The following is a 17507-nucleotide window of genomic DNA, read 5'->3' as shown; positions in this document are numbered from 1 at the left end:
ATTGGATTGACCTTCTCGTGGTGCATCCTGTGAGTACCCATTCATTGAGGAAACTGACCATCCTTCCTAGCCGACTGAATCCACATGGATCCCAGTCACTTTCAAAGCCAGCAACAAGCAGCTCCTGACAGCTTTCAACCTGACCTGTTGACTGGCTATGGAAGAAGGGCAAACGCTAGAAGAAGAAGAAGAAGAAGAAGAAGAAGAAGAAGAAGAAGAAGAAGAAGGAGAAGGAGAAGGAGAAGGAGAAGGAGAAGGAGAAGGAGAAGGAGAAGGAGAAGGAGAAGGAGAAGGAGAAGGAGAAGGAGAAGGAGAAGGAGAAGGAGAAGGAGAAGGAGGAGAAGAAGAAGAAGAAAAAGAAGAAGAAGAAGAAGAAGAAGAAGAGAGAGAGAGAGCACTAATGCCTGTCTGCAGAACAAGTAGAAGTGTTAGTCAGTGCATTTTTCAAATCTTTTGTAAAGTCAATTTTTTTCATATTAAATTTAAGAAAATAAATGCAGTAAAAGGAAATGATTTGCCTGTGAGTCTCATTCAGGTTTTTCCAGGAATTATTCAATAATACCTACTTTTCTCAACTACAACTGTATTGTTAGGGAATATGAATCCTTTTTTATTTATTTAAAATATTTACTTATTTATTACCTTTTGTTGCCCTTGTCTTTTTGTTGTAGTTGTTATTGATGTTATTGTTGGACAAGACAGAGAGAAATGGAGAGAAGAGAGGAAGACAGAGAGGGGGAGAGAAAGATAGACATCTGCAAACCTGCTTCACCGCTTATGAAGCGATTCGCTTGCAGGTGGGGAACCAGAACCCGGGTCCTTGCACTTTGCGCCACCTGCGCTTAACCTGCTGCGCTACCGCCCAACTCCCAGGGAATATGAATTCTAAAGAAGAATGAATTTGGTGTATCGCACCAAAGTAAAAGACTCTTGTAGGGGGTGGGGGGTTCAGGTCCTGGATCATGATGGTAGAGGAGGACTAGAGAATTCTTACATGGAAAATTGGGAAATGTTACACATGTACAAACTATAGTATTTTACTGTCGACTGTAAACCATTAATCCCCCAATAAAATTTTTTTTAAAAAAAGAATGAATGAGTCATATTCCTTTAGTTATCAGGTTTATAATTCTAGTAACTCAGGTAAATATTTAGTACACTCCTTATTTTCTTGATGAATATATCCCATAGAAAGATATTAAAGAATCATTTAAGCAAATACTAACACAAAAATTTTAAGAGTGAGCCAGATATTCTACATTCAATGTGCTGATAGCCAGAAATTGATTAATTTTGACGAAACACTTGGTTGGGAGCAGGCTGCAGATGATAATTTCAAGAGAACAGACTGGGCACAGTTTGGGAACCAATGTGATTACAGAGGCGATTAAGGCTATCCAAATATTTGTTCCTTGTCCCATCTGTCTCCCTAAGACAGCACATTGCAAATGAGAATGAGAAGGCCAAGTTCACAACCCCAGTGTCATATTTTTTTATTAAGTTATAACTACCATTATCATACCAAGTCTATAACAGATTACCGCCAAAATGACACATTAGAATGAATGCTGGGATAATTGCATAATGTTGTAAAGTTTATAAGATGCTTTGCATGTGTCTGAGTGGAACCACATGACAGCGTCATCAAGTGGGCAGGTGTGGAAGGTAAATTGCATGAATAGCCTAGTTGTGTCATTCCTTCATGCATTCATGCCTTTTTACCCCAAATGACTTTGCAGCTCACTCATAAGGTTTGACCTTTGCCCATAATCCGGAACCAGCCATGTGACTTTTGGCAGTCAAGGGCACCTCAGGGGAGGGGGCACAGTACAGAATCTTGAGAGGTGCTTGCACATTTCCATTTCCTCTCCTGCTTTTTGCAATGACCATGGTAACACACCCTGGCTCCTCTACCAGACCCCAGGGTCTGCAAGCTTTTTCTATATAATACCAGAGTGGACTTGTTCTTTTTGATTTTGTGGGTCACATGATCTCTATGACAAAGATTTGAGCATTCAACCCCACCACTGTAGAGTGAAGGCAGCCATAAAAAAAAAAAAACTATGTACATTCATTTTCAAGTTTTTTTTTTATGTGTCCCAACAAAACATTATTTATTGGGGGAAAAAAAAGTCCATGGCCTAGAATTGGCTGAAGAGGATAACTCACTGACCCCTGTTCTGGAAAGGTACATGTGTGGAATAGAATACAATTGTCCTGGTAATCCCAGTTGAGATCATCTAGAATCAACGAAGCTCAGATTAATCCCCAGACCCCAGACACCACCTGCATGCAGGTCCAGCTGAAACCCCTGGCCAACTTGCAGTTTGTGGCAGACACCTGAGCACACTCAGCCCAACATCAGTGCAACCTCACAGAATCATTTGCAAAGTCACCAAACCATGGGTGATTTGTTCTACTAAAGTGCGGTGGCAAGAGATTATCCATGAAATAAACACAGGATTAGCTTTGCCATTTTTAGATTTGATAATAGGGCTTAAAGAAATTTTCTCAGGCAGTCAGAAAGTTTCAGAACCTGTCCAGGTGGTGGCACACCTAACAGAGCACACGTATTACCTAACATGGTTCAAGCCTCTAGTCCCTACCTGCAGGGAGGGAAGCTTCTCATGAAGCAGTGCTGCAGGTGTCTATCTTTCTTTTTCCTTCTCTATATCCCCTTTCTTTCTCAATTTCTCTTTCCACTCTATCAAAGAGACAGCAATAAATAATTAATCTGTCGGCTTTCTGGCAGGGTGATCTCCAGGAGAAAGGTAACAGACCAGTTCTTTCTCGCTTACGCAAGGGACAACACAAAGTAAAGACACCAGGGAGACTGCAGCGTGCTCAGATCTCAGATCTCATTTATTAGTAGGTGGGCAAAGGTTTAAATAGAAAACCAAACAAAGAACATTATTCAAATATGTCAGAAATTACAGGTTTCTTAAAGGTCAGCTTGCCCCTATGGTAGGGGGCTGGTATGACAAGAACTGATGCAGATACATAAAGGTCAAGATAATTAGTCTCCTGATGCAGGTATTTAATTAAGCAAAGGTGTTTGAGGGGAGAATAGGTGTTAAACCAGTTAAGGCAAGATAGAGAGAAGATAAGCAAGGTTTGATGCAAATTGAGGACATCAAAGGGCACTGCTAGGAGTGTGTGATAAGGTGTGTTCTCCTCTGTGGTCAGAAGGTGAGGTGAACTTTGAGTAAGTGAATCTTAAAGTAGGCGGCCATGTGGCCTGCAGTTAATGGAGAGAAGTATTGAGGTTTCTGTGTGCTCATTGAGAGTCAAGAAGGGAAGAACTCAGTCTGAGAGACGGTTTCTCCCCTTTGCCCACCTCGGTTGAGAGAGACTGACGAGAGGGTATCTTCTCAGACCCCCATCCAAGGATGGGGGAGTTCTCCCTAAGCTCTATCAAGCTTACATATAGCCCCAACATTAAACTTTAAATAAACAGATAAAAATCTAAAAGAGAGTTTCAGAACCAAAACTCAGAGATGTTTCCAAACTTAGTGTTCTAGTCATCATACAATAAAATACTACTTTACTTTTTCATTTTTCTTTCTTTCTTTCTTTCTTTCTTTCTTTCTTTCTTTCTTTCTTTCTTTCTTTCTTTTTATTGGATGGAGACAGAAAGAAATTAAGAGAGGGAGAGATAGATAAGGCAAGAGACAGACACTTGTAACTCTGTTTCACCACTCATGAAGCTTTCCCCTGCAGGTGGGGACCAAAGAATTGAACCTGGGTCCTTGAGCGCTGAAATGTGAGTGCTTAACCAGGTGCACCACCACCTGGCTCCCTACTTGAATTCTCTGCACTTCTCTTTATCCGAGGTGGGGTCTGCTTCTACAGAAAAGGCAGCTATGTAAAATTTAGGCTAGAAGAGGGTGAATTTTAGGCAGTTTCTCAATCTCCAAAACTGATTCTTCTCTAAGCCTTTAATTATTAAACATCATGTCACCCAGGTTAAAGTTTGGTATCTATTCTTCAAATCACTAACACAGATCTCTTCATGGCATATCAGAGTCTATATTGTCCTGGTTTATATTTTTCCAAAACTCTAGTAGAAGGAAATAACTTAAATGGCCCATTCTCACACACAACTCCGATCTCTCTCCATTTTACGGCCCCCATTTTATGCAGTGCTGTCAAGGGTTTCTGAATTAAATGTGACTTAGGTTCTGTGCTTGCTGATGGAGGAGGCTCAGAGGTCCTATAGCTCATCCACAACCTTGTACTTGAGCTGTCAAGCATGAGAGATTGGTGCCAAATTCAACCCAATGCAGCCCCTTCTCAGAAGTCTGCCTTTGACATCTCCTCCTTGTCAAATCCAAGCGTTTACACAGGATATATAGTGGATAGAGAACGCTAAAGGATGTGTGTGTGTGGAGGTGCTTCTCCCCCCTGTAGCAGGAACACCTCTCCACTCCCCACAGGACTGGCATTCCAGGCTGGCAGCAGGGAGATGATACAGGAGTTCTGTGTTGTTATTTGTGAATGGACTCCTGGGGCAAATCACCTCACTTCTCACCATCTGCTCCCAAGAAGTCAGTATGATGTAGCTAAAAAAAAAACTTCCCCTCCCTTTGCTATTTATAAAGTAGGAGCCTCAGGTGAATGTTTTCTAGAACCTAGGAAGGATTCCATAGGCTTAAGAGTCTCTGCATTAGAGTTTAATGATTTAGGCACTAGAAATACCATGTCCTCCACGATCTGGAGAAAATTCAGACCTGGGGGCTTAACTCTGGGTTAAGCGCACATCATAAAAAGCACAAGGATCCACGAAAGGATCCTGGTTGAGGCTCCGGCTCCCCACCTGCAGGGGGCTCACTTCACAAACGGTAAAGCAGGTCTGCAGGTATCTATCTTTCTCTCACCCTCCTCTCTCAATTTCTCTCTGTCCTATCCTATAAAAACATGGAAAAAACGGCTGCCAGGAGCAATGGATTCCTAGTACAGGCACCGAGCTCCAGCAATAACCCTGGAGGCAAAAATCAAAAACAAAAAGTCAGATCTTAAGATCACTGAATGCTGACTTGGAGGGGAGCTGCCAGCAGTGATTAGGTATTTCTCCAGTCCTCCCTAGTAACCAGGAACCAGAAACTACCCAACCACCCTTTGAATGGTAACCTACTAGCTGAGCATAGCATAACTAGGCCATGCCCCTACTTTCCCAGTTAATAAACTTCACCAGGTGGGTTCTTTGTATTCTAACACAGTGAAAATACAGTTGTCTTCGTCACAGGAGAGATTATATAGCCAGGATAGCAGAAGAAGAGACTACAGAGATAACAATGACTGTACCTGTCCAACCACCCACAACACCAAGGGCCTTGGGTCATTAGATTTGGTCTTGCCTGTTCCACTGGCAGAGCTACTCCAAGCATAGAGATGAATGCGAATGTTATGCCTTTACATTCCATTCATAGGTTGTCTCTGTCTTTAAATAGATACATCAAGTTCTTAGTTGTGTGCCATCTTTAGTCTAAACCCATCTTCACCAAGCACGTTTTTTGTTTTGTTTTATTTTGACCACAGAAACCTACCTATAAGGTACGAGCATGAGTCCATGGAATAACTTTGGTAATCCTCCCAGAAAATTAACAGAAATTTTCTGATCATGATTTACCTTACTAACAGCCTGCCTTTCATTGAATTCCTGGCATTCTGATAAATACTCCAGTCTCATCTACATTTGAGTCCCTGTAAGTTGAACTCTCAAGGCCTATTGACACCTATATCCTGAAAGAGAGAACAAAGGAACTCACTCATTTGGTATGGACAGCAGGGCTTTTCTCAAGCTTCTTTAAAATTCTTCTGATAATCTTGAAATTCTCATGCCCCACCACCATTCTTCAACATGCCACATCAAATAAACACATCTTGTAGATAGATACCCCTACCTGATAGGAAGATTCTACCATGGGTTATGAAATATTTAAATAATAGGGTTTAATGTTCTAAATAATATAAATTTATGTATCTAGGACTATAGATCCCAGCTACAGATTCTGACAAAATTTGACCCCCTCGTCATTTAAGTCACTGTTTCCTTGTAGTCCCATCACTGCCTAAATGATGATGAATCCACTGGTCCTGATGGCCATCTTTTTCCATGGTTGTTACTGTTATTGTTATTTTTGTTGTTATTTGCTGCTGTTATTGTTGGATAGGACAGGGGGAAATTGAAAGGAGAGAAAGACAGATACCTGCGGACCTGGGGAAATTGAAAGGAGAGAAAGATAGATACCTGCGGACCTGCTTCACTGCTTTGTGAGGCGACCTCCTCCCTGCAGGTGGGGAGCTGGAGGCTTGAACCGGGATCCTTGTGCTTCACACCATGTGCACTTAGCTTGCTGTGCTGCCACCCAACCCTCTTCTAAAGGATCTTGACTTACTTACGATAGTTGATTTCAGGTATGAGTGAACAAGGGATGGTGACATTTGAAAAAGAAATGTTATTTATTCATTTATTTTTATTTATTTATTTTCCCATTTGCTGCCCTTGTTTTTTTCATTGTTGTTGTAATTAATGTCGTCATTGTTGGATAGGACAGAGAGAAATGGAGAGAGGGGAAGACAGAGAGGGGGAGAGAAAGATAGACACCTACAGCCCTACTTCACCGCATATGAAGTGATTCCCCTGCAAGTGGGGAGTCGGGGGCTCGAACCGAGATCCTTGTGCCAGTCCTTGCACTTTGCGCCATGTACACTTAACCTGCTGTGCTACCGCCCCGACTTCCTGTTCATTTATTTTTAACAGAGCATGGCTCAGCTCTGGCTTATGGTGGTATGGAGGAGTGAACCTGGGACTTTGGAGCCTCAGGCATGAGTCTCTTTTAGCATAATCATTAAGCTATATCCTCACCCTATGTTAGTTAATTAGAAAGTGACCAGAATGATTAGTTCTGGTGATGGTTCTGACCATGTGTATGTTGTGATCACGTGTGTGGGGTATGGGTGTGTTGTGTGTGAATGGGAACTGTATTATGTCTATGCAGATGAATGAGAATCATGTACAAAATTAAAGCACAATCCTTGCTGGCTTCCCAAGAGATATAGTAAAGTGGCAGGACAACTTTCTCTATCAGACAGGATTTTCTCCATCTCTCTTACCTGGTAGGTAAGTGCAGTGCAAATTGCAGCCTCTTGCCTATGCCTATTCTAACACAGGTGGCGGATACTTAACAGACTCCACCTAAAGCAAGTGCACGATGATGTCAGGAGGCTACTTCCAGGTGCAGGAAATACCAAACCAGTAAACACCCTTCCTCTTCCTCCAACATCTTCTGTGAAGACAGTTTCATATGAATTTTTGACATCTACAACTGCTCTTGTGGGCAAAGACACAGTTAGAAACCATTTAATATTATATGTATAAGGCTCGGGAGACAGTATAATGTTTATATGATAGACTTTCATGTCTGAGGTTACAAGGTCCCAGGTTCAGTCCCCAGCAATACCATAATCCAGAGCTGACCAGTGCCTTGTCTCTCTCTCCCTCATTAAATATTTTTAAATTTCATTTATTTCAAACCTGGAAACTGAGATAATATCTAAACATCTCTTCTTTCTCCCCTTCTGTTCATCCTTCCTCCATTTCTTCCCCATCTTACTCTCTTTCCAGACACATTTTCTGCATAAAAAAACTTGGCTCATGAATGATAAAAATCATGCCTGTAAAAGGTGCCAGTTCACCCCCCAAAAAAATAAAAGAACAAAACAGAACAAAGCAATCAATCAGAAAAATCTGGTTCTCTGATTTTAAGAATGAGAAAATAATAGACAAAATAAAACCAGATAGCAGGGAGTTGGGTGGTAGTGCAGCAGGTTAAGCGCACATGGCACAAAGCGCAAGGACCAGTGTAAGGATCCCAGTTCAAGCCCCGGGATCCCCACCTGCAGGGGAGTCGCTTCACAGGCGGTGAAGCAGATCTGCAGGTGTCTATCTTTCTCTCCCCCTCTCTGTCTTCCCCTTCTCTCTCCATTTCTCTCTGGCCTATCCAACAATGAACGGCATCTATAACAACAACAATAATTACAACAACAATGAAAAACAACAAGGGCAACAAAGGGAAAATAAATATTAAAAAATATTAAAAAAACAGATAGCAAGATCAAAATAAATTAATTAATTAAATAAAACAGTGAAAAGAACACTTTCATAACATTTTACAGGGAGGTACCTGTACTACTGCTTTTGCCTGGATAAGAAACTTTTGAAAGTTAACAGATAAAAATAAAGAAAATCAAGGCTAGTCTTTAGATTCTTTATTTCATATGTCTCTCTCAGCAGTATTGAAATGCAGGTTTGGCATACACAGCAGCACATGTCATAGATTTAAAATATCAACTGTTGACGGAATGCTACCAATTACTATTAAAATGTAGAGCAAAGTACTCTAGGGATCTCACAAAAGATGAGAAGAATGTTCAGTGTCTAGTGCAAATAGAAAACAAAAATAAAGGATGCCAGTGAAGTTAATATTGAAAATAGATTGCCCCCAATTCTTAATTTCCATTTCCCTCTAACTTGAAATCTAAGGAAGTACTCATCAGGAATTGAAAGTAAGAATACTTAGAAAATAATAGATGGATGAGTTGCATGATTCTCCTTAGAGGTACAATTTACTCTTCAGCAACCTATAGGCCATTGAGATAGTGACTCCATACCCAATAAAGAAGCCCAAGGCACGGTTTGGCTGGGGAAGGGGCAGCAAATAGGAAATTGTGTGGTAGATCCGGGCTCCAACAAAAAGCCTGAAGTGCAGGAGGGCTGTTGAGAGATCTGGACCACTCAAGGAATACAGAAGGCCAATGCCCAGAAATGGCACGATGTTTTCAAGGTCATTCAGGTGGGCTCTGTGGAAAAAAAAAAAGATGATAGGTCAAACATCAGAGTCAAAAAAAAGGCAGACCTATTTTCATTTTCCAATCTCTTCTAAAATATATACATATGTGCAAGTGTGTGTGTATGTGTTGTAAATATGCAAAAGGAGATTCATGTTATTTCTCTCAAATTGACTTGCTCCTTTATTCGTTTGGTTTTTATTTACAGGTGTCTTGTGCTTTAATTTTATTTTTTTATTGACACTGGGGTTATTGCTGGGGCTCGATGCCTGCACTATGAATTCACTCCTCCTGGCAGCTATTGTTTCTTTCCTTAGCTTTTTAAAATTAGATATAACAGAGAGAACTTGAGAGGGGAGAAGGAGAGAGAAAGACACCTGCAGACCTTCTTCACTGTTCATGAAGCTTTCTTCCTGCAGGGTAGGAGTGGGGGGCTCGAACCTGGGTCTTTGTGCGTGGTAACAGGTGTGTCACTGGCAGCCCCTAAATGTCTCATTTTTGTTTCTTTTTAATTTTAAATATATTTTGACGGATAATGGAGGAAGGTAGTTAAACTTCCAAAACTATTAAAAGTGCAGCTAGATAATGAAGTTTACTTTATTCTTTTAGGAAGCCCCCCTTTTTGTTTCTTGTGAGGTTCATACAATATCAATTCAAGATGATTCTAATAACAGCTCTTCTTTTCAAAGAAACTTCTTTCTTAAGAAAGAAATCTTCTTTAAGAGTCTTATCTCACTTCTGCTAATCAAAATATGGTTACTGAAATAATCCTTGTGCACTCACCTAGTCAACAAAAGCTCACCAATAAGTAATCTACAAATTTAATATTGAAATGTTTATGTTTTAAATTTCCAAATAATAAAGTGTATAACTAGCATATCAAATATGAATACAATCTTACCTAATCTAACCTCAAATTCCAAAAGGAATTTGTAGTGTTTCAGTATACACAAAAACTATGAACAAGAAAGAGAAAGACCCATTTACCAAATTTCAGTTTTATATCACAGCTAGAAGAAAGGCTTAGTTTTACCCAAGTTTTCCTCCTATCTTTGGCATTTTGGGATTGTCTAGTAAGGCTTATGAATACTGGTACATCATGACTGGCTTGATCTTTTGAAAGCCTTTAGTTTAAAAAAAAAAAAAGATGTCTCTGTTTAAGCTTCCATAATTTCAAATTGCTTTAAATTTAGAGTAAAAATTGATATTTTCATAGTATTTATCATTACTGATGCATAATTCAAAATAAAAACTATTTCTGTTAAATGCTTCTCTCCTGTAGCAAAGAATGACAGTTACTATATATTGACATTCAAAGACCACCATTATATTCTTTCTCTCGTTTTCTTTAGGTTATTTCTAGATTTGCCTGACACAGATGATAAAGCTCTGAAGAAGGTGATGGTAATCTAGAAAACTATTGATCTGAAATGTTTTAAATAAAGAACTACTTGCTCCTGAATAAAAACCAGAGACATCAAAGTGCAGGCCCATTTGGTCTCTGGAGAAAACTGATAATTTTGTAACTACATACTAAAGTAAAAAAAAAAAAAAAAAGTCTAGGAGAAATGGAAATAGGAGATTCTGATAAGTTTTTCCCTTGGAAAGCATCTTGCAATGTGAGCTGTTATTAGGAACTTTCCTGTTGCCAGGATCTCAAAAACTAGAACAGGAAAAGCCCCATCTATCTTGTGGTTTCTTGGAGATACTTCCTTCTGTTGCTTCAATAAAAAGGCAATGTCTGATCACCAGGGGGCGCTGTACACACAGTCGCTGCACCTCCTCCATGACACTGTCGCCATTCACAATTCAGGTCAAGTCTTCTTGGTAAAATCTAATACTTGTTCTTCACACCCAGGCTAGAAGACGAATTTGGATAATGGCTACCATTTCATGAGCATGAGTGAGAGAACTGGGGATGTGGAAATGGAGAGTTTCTGTTTTTAGCTTCTGAGATCAGATGGGACTGGGCGTGTTCAGAGTGGTATGACCGTAGAGGAGCTTCTGTTTTTAATAGCTTATTTCATTTATCGTAATGAAAGACAACAGAGAGAGACCAAAGCACTACTCAGCTCTGGCTTATGGTGGTGCCAAGGACTGAACCTCGGACCTCAGAGCCTCAGGCATGAAAGTCTTTCGCAGAACTGTCAGGCTGTCTCTCCAGCCCTTGAGCTTCTCTTCTTGCTTTTGTAATTTTTTAAATTATTCTTTATTATTGGATAAAGACAGAGAGATTAAGAAGGGAGGGGGAGATAGAGAAGGAAAGAGACAGAGAGACACCTGCCACCCTGATTTACCACTCATGAAGCTTTCCCCTGCAGGTTGGGACCAGGGGCTTGAACCTGGGTCCTTATGCACTGTAATGTGAGCACTTAACCAGGTGCACTGCTGCCTGGCCCCACTGCTTTTCTATAGTACTAATGTTTCAGAGAATCTAACTACATTGCTTTCAAGTTCTGGGGTATTTTATGAGTTTGGGCCCATTTGTAATTGCTGTTTCAGGAGAGTTGTACACAACAGACAAGACAAGCTGTAGGCTGCTTAACATCTCAGTGGTTCTGCTACCTCCACACAGCTTTACTCCTCTTCTCTACTTTTTCCTTTCCTTTTCATCATTATGATTTCTCCTTTGATACCACTAAAGCTTTTCTCACTGAATTCTTTGTCCTGAGACTATGTTAGCTCCATATTCTTGGCATGAGTTTCAGCACAGGCTGAATGAACAGAGACATAAACTAAGTGAAGGAGAAGTTAACACTTCATTCCACCTAGCCCAGACCTCCTTCTTTCTGGAAGCCAAATAGTCTTACTTGACAAATAGCTTAGGGGTGAAGCTCTTCTGTGTAAACAAAGGGTGTGAATTTCAGCTTGGTATTGATAGGGTGGGTGAGGGAAGGGCCACAGAATGGTTCAGTGATGAGTTACTTGAGACCAAGCAGGCTCAGTGAGGCTTCCGCAGGGGCAGAGTGCTGGAGGGCACCCACGGAGCCCAATGTCCAGCTGGAGACTTGAAATGTTCATGCTTCCATGGTGTGGATCGTCCTGCACCTTAACTTAGTGGAGTCTACTTTGGATCACATTATTTTTTTAGTTGATTTGTCGGAAAAGTTGAAGAAGGAAAGGTGGATTGAGGTGGATGTGGAGGAGAAGGAAGAAGAGGAAAAGGAGGAGGAGGAAGAAGGAAAAGAAGAGGAGAAGGAAGAGGAAGAGGAAAAAAGAAGGAGGAGGTGGAGGTGAGGGGAAACCCTTATATATTTTTGCTGGTGATGTACACTGGTATATCCACAATGGAAAAAAGAAGTATGGAGGTTCCTCAAGACACTATCAGTCATAACTTTTTATATATTCCTATACAGAACAAAGCCACTAACCCCATTAAATACAAACAGAGCTGTGTAGCAGAATTGGCAATATATACAACTACACTGATAGTTGGAGACTTCTAGACTGTATGTTCTAAGAAAGACATTCTCCCTTCCTCTTCACCAATCAAACATCCTCACGAACTCCTTAACCAAAATGTTCTGGCCAAGTAAATGACTTCAGCACACAGTAGGTTTACCTGCGAATACGTTCCACTCTGTCATCTGTACGGAGAAATTTCTTGGCATTTTCACCTTTGCCAAAACTTGCACAGTCTTCTGGGTTGACAAAAGCCTGAACAACAAATAATTAAAACCTATTTCCAATATCAAGTAATGTGGGAGTATGCTACCTAACGTGTTTCTTGTTTGCAGTCTAATGGAAGACACTCTGACATTTAGGTTGGTCCTTAGAGAAAGATAGTGTGGAGCAATAGATCAAACTCGAGAGGAAGGAAAAGCTTTATAGTTTAAATCAATTTTTTTAAAGTGCATCTTTATTATTTATTTATTTGTTTGTTTGTTTGTTTGTTTAATTGTTACCAGATTATCACTGGGGCTCAGTGCTATGAATCCACTCTTTTTATTTTATTTGACAGGACAGAGAGAAATCGAGAGGGATGGGGAGATCGAGAGGGAGAGAGAGAGAGACAACTGCAGACCTGCTTTACCACCTGTGAAGCAGACACCCTGCAGGTGGGGAGCAGGAGTTCGAACCCAGGTCCTTGGGCACAGTGATATATGCACTTTTGGTGCATCACTACCCAACTCCCAAAAGTGCTTTTTTTTTTTTTGCCTCCAGGGTCAATGCTAGGGCTCTGTGCCTGCACTATGAATCCACTGCTCCTGGAGGCCACCTTTTCCCCCTTTGTGGCCCTTGTTGTTTATCATTGTTGTGTTTATTATTGTTATTGTTGTCACTGTTGGACAAGACAGAGAGAAATGGAGAGAGGAGGAGAAGACAGAGAGGAGGAAAGAAAGACAGACACCTGCAGACCTGCTTCACCACATGTGAAGCGAAACAACCCGCCTGCAGGTGGGGAGCCGGGGACTCAAACCGGGATCCTTACGTGGGTCCTTACACTTTGCACCATGTGTGCTTAACCTGCTGCGCTATCGCCTGACCCCCTAAAAGTGCATTTTTAAAGAAGCATTAAGAACTAACATAAAATCACTGTGGGTAAAAGTAAAAAGGAAGCAACCATGGAAAAGAGAGCGTAGCTCTGAGTTATCACTACTGATTACTACAGTGAACTGACATTGTTTCACAGTGACGATGCAACTTCCCCTAAGTGTGTGGACACTTCAACTGATTATTTGCTCAACTCAAAGTTGTTAGTTTATTTGCCAAGGATATTAGAGGACCGACACTGAAGGGGCAGGCAAAGTATTTTGCACGTTTGGATATGTGCGCCTTTTTTTTTTTTAATTAAATGGAACTGGGTTGACTAATAAAGTGAAATGTAAGGGGAGCCTGGCGGTAGTGCACTGGGTTAAACACACACACACACACAGTACAAAGCACAAGGACCAGTTTAAGGATCCCGATTTGACCCGGCTCCCCACCTGCAGGGGGGTCACTTCACAAGTGGTGAAGCAGGTCTGCAGGTGTCTTTCTCTCCTCTTCTGTCTTCCCCTCCCTTCTCAATTTCCCTCTGTCCTATCCCATAAGAAAATAGAAAATGGTGGATGTTCAGCTTCATGGGTTGGGGGGGGGGGATGGAACACAGTCTTTTGGTGGTGGGAATGGTGTTTATGTACACTCATATAAAAAAAAAAAAGAGAGAGAGAAAATAGAAAAAAGGCCTCCAGGAGCAGTGGATTCATAGTGCCAGCACCGAGCCTCAGCAATAACCCTGGAGGCAAAAATAAATAAATAAATAAATAAATAAATAAAGTGAAATATAAGAAGATGAATTACATCCCTTTAAATACCAAGTACACATTCTAGGGGGCCAAATTCATATACTCCTTCCTGCAATGATTGTGCTGTTTGAAATGATTTCCTCATCTCTAGAAACTTGAAACATGCATTTAAAAACATTTAAGTATGTTCCCCTGCTAAATAATTTATGTAAAGAAAAAGATGAACTATCAAATTAGCCTTGATTTAAGCTTAGAACTTCCCAAATGTTAGACATTTATGTTATGAGTGTTATGAGTCCCAGACAAAGTCGTTGAGAAATAATAGGCAGGCGTGTGGCCCTGGATCAGTGATTGAAACCCAGACTGTCTAATTCTTCAAATAAATGCCAGGTGCACACTAGATGTGCAAGAAATATATTTCAAATCTATGAATAAATGTCTTACAATGGAAAGTGCATGAAACTTGGGTCTAAATCAATATAAATGGGAGTTTTGGTCTCATCCTTTACCTAGTACAGCTGTGTAAAAGGCCCCCTTACATGGCTGGCATATCCACTGAGCATGTACCTGTGCTCTGGCTCATGTGTCTGGCGCCTGGAAAATAACAGTGATGCTCCATAAATGTGACTTTCCCCTGACTCAGACGGGTATGGTTCTGCCATCCTCAGTGCCACTGTAAGGCCAGGAGGGCAGTCACACATTGCTGGGGGGCAGCCACTCTCTAGCCTGCACTCTATCACCTTGCCCCATCAGAAATTTTTAAATTGTGGGGGGCCAGGCAGTGGCACACCTGGTAAAGTGCACATACTACAGTGCCCAAGGATGCAGGTTCAAGCCCCTGGTCCCCGCCTGCAGAGGGGAAAGCTTTGCAAGTGGTGAAGCCGGGCTGCAGATGTTTCTCTGTCTCTCTCCTATATTTTTCCCGACCCCTTTCAATTTCTGTCTCTATCCAATAATAAACAAATAATATTAAAAGAAAATGGTGGGTGCATGTCCCTATTAAAATAAGAATGAAATGGTACCTGGAGACAGTAAAAAGAAAAAAAATCTAGATGAATGCAAGGCTCTGGGTGGGGAAAAAAATCAGTATAATCACTATAAGAGAAAAAGGGGGTGATTTCTAGGAAGAAATTGCTAGAATAAACCCAAGGATCACACCAATAAAAATGATTCAACTTTTTCTTTTCTTTTCTTTTTTTACTTATTAATTTTCTTTTTAGGATTTTTTTTGGGGGGGTAGTGATAGAGAAGAATTGAGAAGAAAGGGAATTACAGAGGAAGAGAGACGGAGAGACACCTGCAGCCTGCTTCACCACTCATGAAGCTTTCCAACCCTGCAAGTGGGAACCAGGGGCTTGAACCTGGGTCCTTGGGCACTATAATGTGTGTGCTTGATCAGGTGTGCCACCACCTGGCCCCTTTTCTTTGTAATCATTTTATTTGAGGATTACTGGTTTACAGTACAGTTGTTGGTATATGGATATAATCTCTCATTCACCATGATAACTGTTTGTAAGCCCCTCTCATCACCACCCCCAACCTAGGTCCCTTTCCACCATCATACGTCAGGGCTGTGGGATCTTGCAGACATGATTTGACTTTTGCAAGGTAGCTTTGTTCTATCCCCTTTGATATGCCATCAACCTTACCCTTCAGTGTATGTGCATCACAATCTCTCCACCACCTTCCCCAGAACTCCAATCTTTCACAACATTCTTATAATGCTGGGTAGGAATGTTGTCCACTTTAAGAATTAGACAAAATTCTATTGCCTGATCTCAAACATCACACACTACTGTGGGAACAAGAACCTCTATTCTGTCTCCACAGTATAGTCTGTACCTGTAGTTGAGGTGAAAATATCAATTAACTTCTGGAAAACAACTATTTTTAAAACCCTTGCAAGAGGAAACTAGGTGTTGGTGCACCTGGGAGAGTGCACGTATTACCATGTACAAGGGCTGGAGTTACAAGTACCTGGTCCCCACCTGCAAGAAAGAAGTTTTACAAGGAGTGAAGCAGTACTGCTCTTTCTCTCTCCATCTCTACCTCCCTTTTCTTCTCAGTTTCTGTATAGGAAAGAAAGAGAAAGAGAAAGAAAGAAAGGGAGGAAGGAAGAAAGGAAAAAAGAAAAAGAGAGAAAAAAGGAAGGGAGGGAGGGAGGGAGAAAGAAAGAAAAAAGGAAGGAAGGAAGGAAGGAAGGAAGGAAGGAAGGAAGGAAGGAAGGAAGGAAGGCCGCGCAGTAGCACATTGGGTTAAGTGAAGATGGTGCGAAGCACAAGGACCAGTATAAGGACCCCGGTTTGAGCCCCCAGCTCCCCACCTGCAGGGGTGTTGCCTCACAAACGGTGAAGCAGGTCTGCAGGTGTCTATCTTTCTCTCCCCCTCTCTGTCTCCCCTCCTCTCTCCATTTCTCTCTGTCCTATCCAACAACAACAGCAATAACAACAAGGGCAACAAAAATGACCTCCAGGAGCAGTGGATTTGTAGTGCAGGCACCAAACTCCAGAGATAACCCTGAAGGCAAAAAGGAAAAGAAAAGAAAAGAAATAAGGAATGAAAGAAAGGAAGGATGGAAGAAAATTCTGGCTCCAACCTTTCTTACCTTTCTTGTCATTCTACTGAACCCGGTCGCAGCACTCATAAACATCATTTTTGAAAGAATGATTGTTGTATAGGAAGCAAAGGCCATGACCACTTCATTGTCCATTAGCTTGCTGATGTCAGCCATCATTTTTTATTTTTTTCAGTTTGAGTCTGGAATCTTCAGAAGACTGTAGAAGAGATAAGTAAAAGCAGACGTTAATACCTTCAAGTAACTTAATGGTCACTTGGTGTGCTTATATTGCATCACTGATCATACTGTTCTTTAAGATGTCTTGGGCAAGTTGCAGAAGAAGTAGTCAATTTAGATTTTTAAACTTCAAAACAAACAATATTGTATTTTTTCTAGTTCTATCTTATTAAATTAGATGACATCAAGCAAGTACAGAGTAAAGTGCAAATTAAAGGAGCATTATAAACAAAAATAAATAGGCAGAAATTGGGGGCCACTGGTAGCACACCGGATTGGGCACACATGGTGTGCAAGGACCCACACAAGGATCTGGCTTTGAGTATCTGGCTCCTCACCTACAGGGGGGTCGCCTTGCAGGCGATGAAATAGGTCTGAAGGTGTCTATGTTTCTCTCCCCCTCTCTGTCTTCCCCTCCTCTCTTGGTTTCTCTCTGTCCTATCCAACCACCACCACCACAACACCACCAACAACAATAGAAAGAAAATGGCCTCCAGGAGCAGTGGATTCATAGTGCAGGCACTGAGCCCTAGCAATAACCCTGGAGGCAAAAAAAAAAAAAAATAGACTAAAATCACATTTTCTGCATTAAGATGAACTAGCATCTGGTACCTGCACTATGAATCCACTGCTCC

The 17507-nt window shown here is 41.1% G+C and overlaps 1 protein-coding gene across 1 annotated transcript; it reads right to left on the bottom strand.

Moving 5' to 3' along the window:
• Positions 1-8256: 8256 nt before the first annotated feature.
• MGST1 (microsomal glutathione S-transferase 1) lies at positions 8257-16880 on the bottom strand. Its single transcript, XM_007527617.3, has 3 exons — positions 16684-16880; positions 12413-12507; positions 8257-8862 (listed from the first exon to the last, which is right to left on the bottom strand). The coding sequence occupies exons 1-3, from the start codon at positions 16810-16812 to the stop codon at positions 8616-8618; spliced, it is 471 nt and encodes a 156-aa protein (XP_007527679.2). The 5' UTR covers positions 16813-16880; the 3' UTR covers positions 8257-8615.
• Positions 16881-17507: the final 627 nt, after the last annotated feature.

Source organism: Erinaceus europaeus, chromosome 7, assembly GCF_950295315.1.
Source record: "Erinaceus europaeus chromosome 7, mEriEur2.1, whole genome shotgun sequence".
In the NCBI taxonomy this organism is placed as follows: Eukaryota; Metazoa; Chordata; class Mammalia; order Eulipotyphla; family Erinaceidae; genus Erinaceus; species Erinaceus europaeus.
The sequence above is the reverse complement of the archived record's forward strand: the minus strand, read 5'-3'. Positions and strand labels throughout refer to the sequence as shown.

What these genes read in the sequence shown, in the direction of transcription:
- MGST1 (XM_007527617.3), bottom strand. Translation starts at nt 16,812, where the DNA reads ATGATGGCTGACATCAGCAAGCTAATGGACAATGAAGTGGTCATGGCC. An exon ending in TCAGTAGAATGACAAGAAAG is followed by an intron (nt 12,508 to 16,683) that starts GTAAGAAAGGTT and finishes TTTGTTGTTCAG; the next exon opens with GCTTTTGTCAACCCAGAAGA. An exon ending in AGAGTGGAACGTATTCGCAG is followed by an intron (nt 8,863 to 12,412) that starts GTAAACCTACTG and finishes TTTTTTCCACAG; the next exon opens with AGCCCACCTGAATGACCTTG.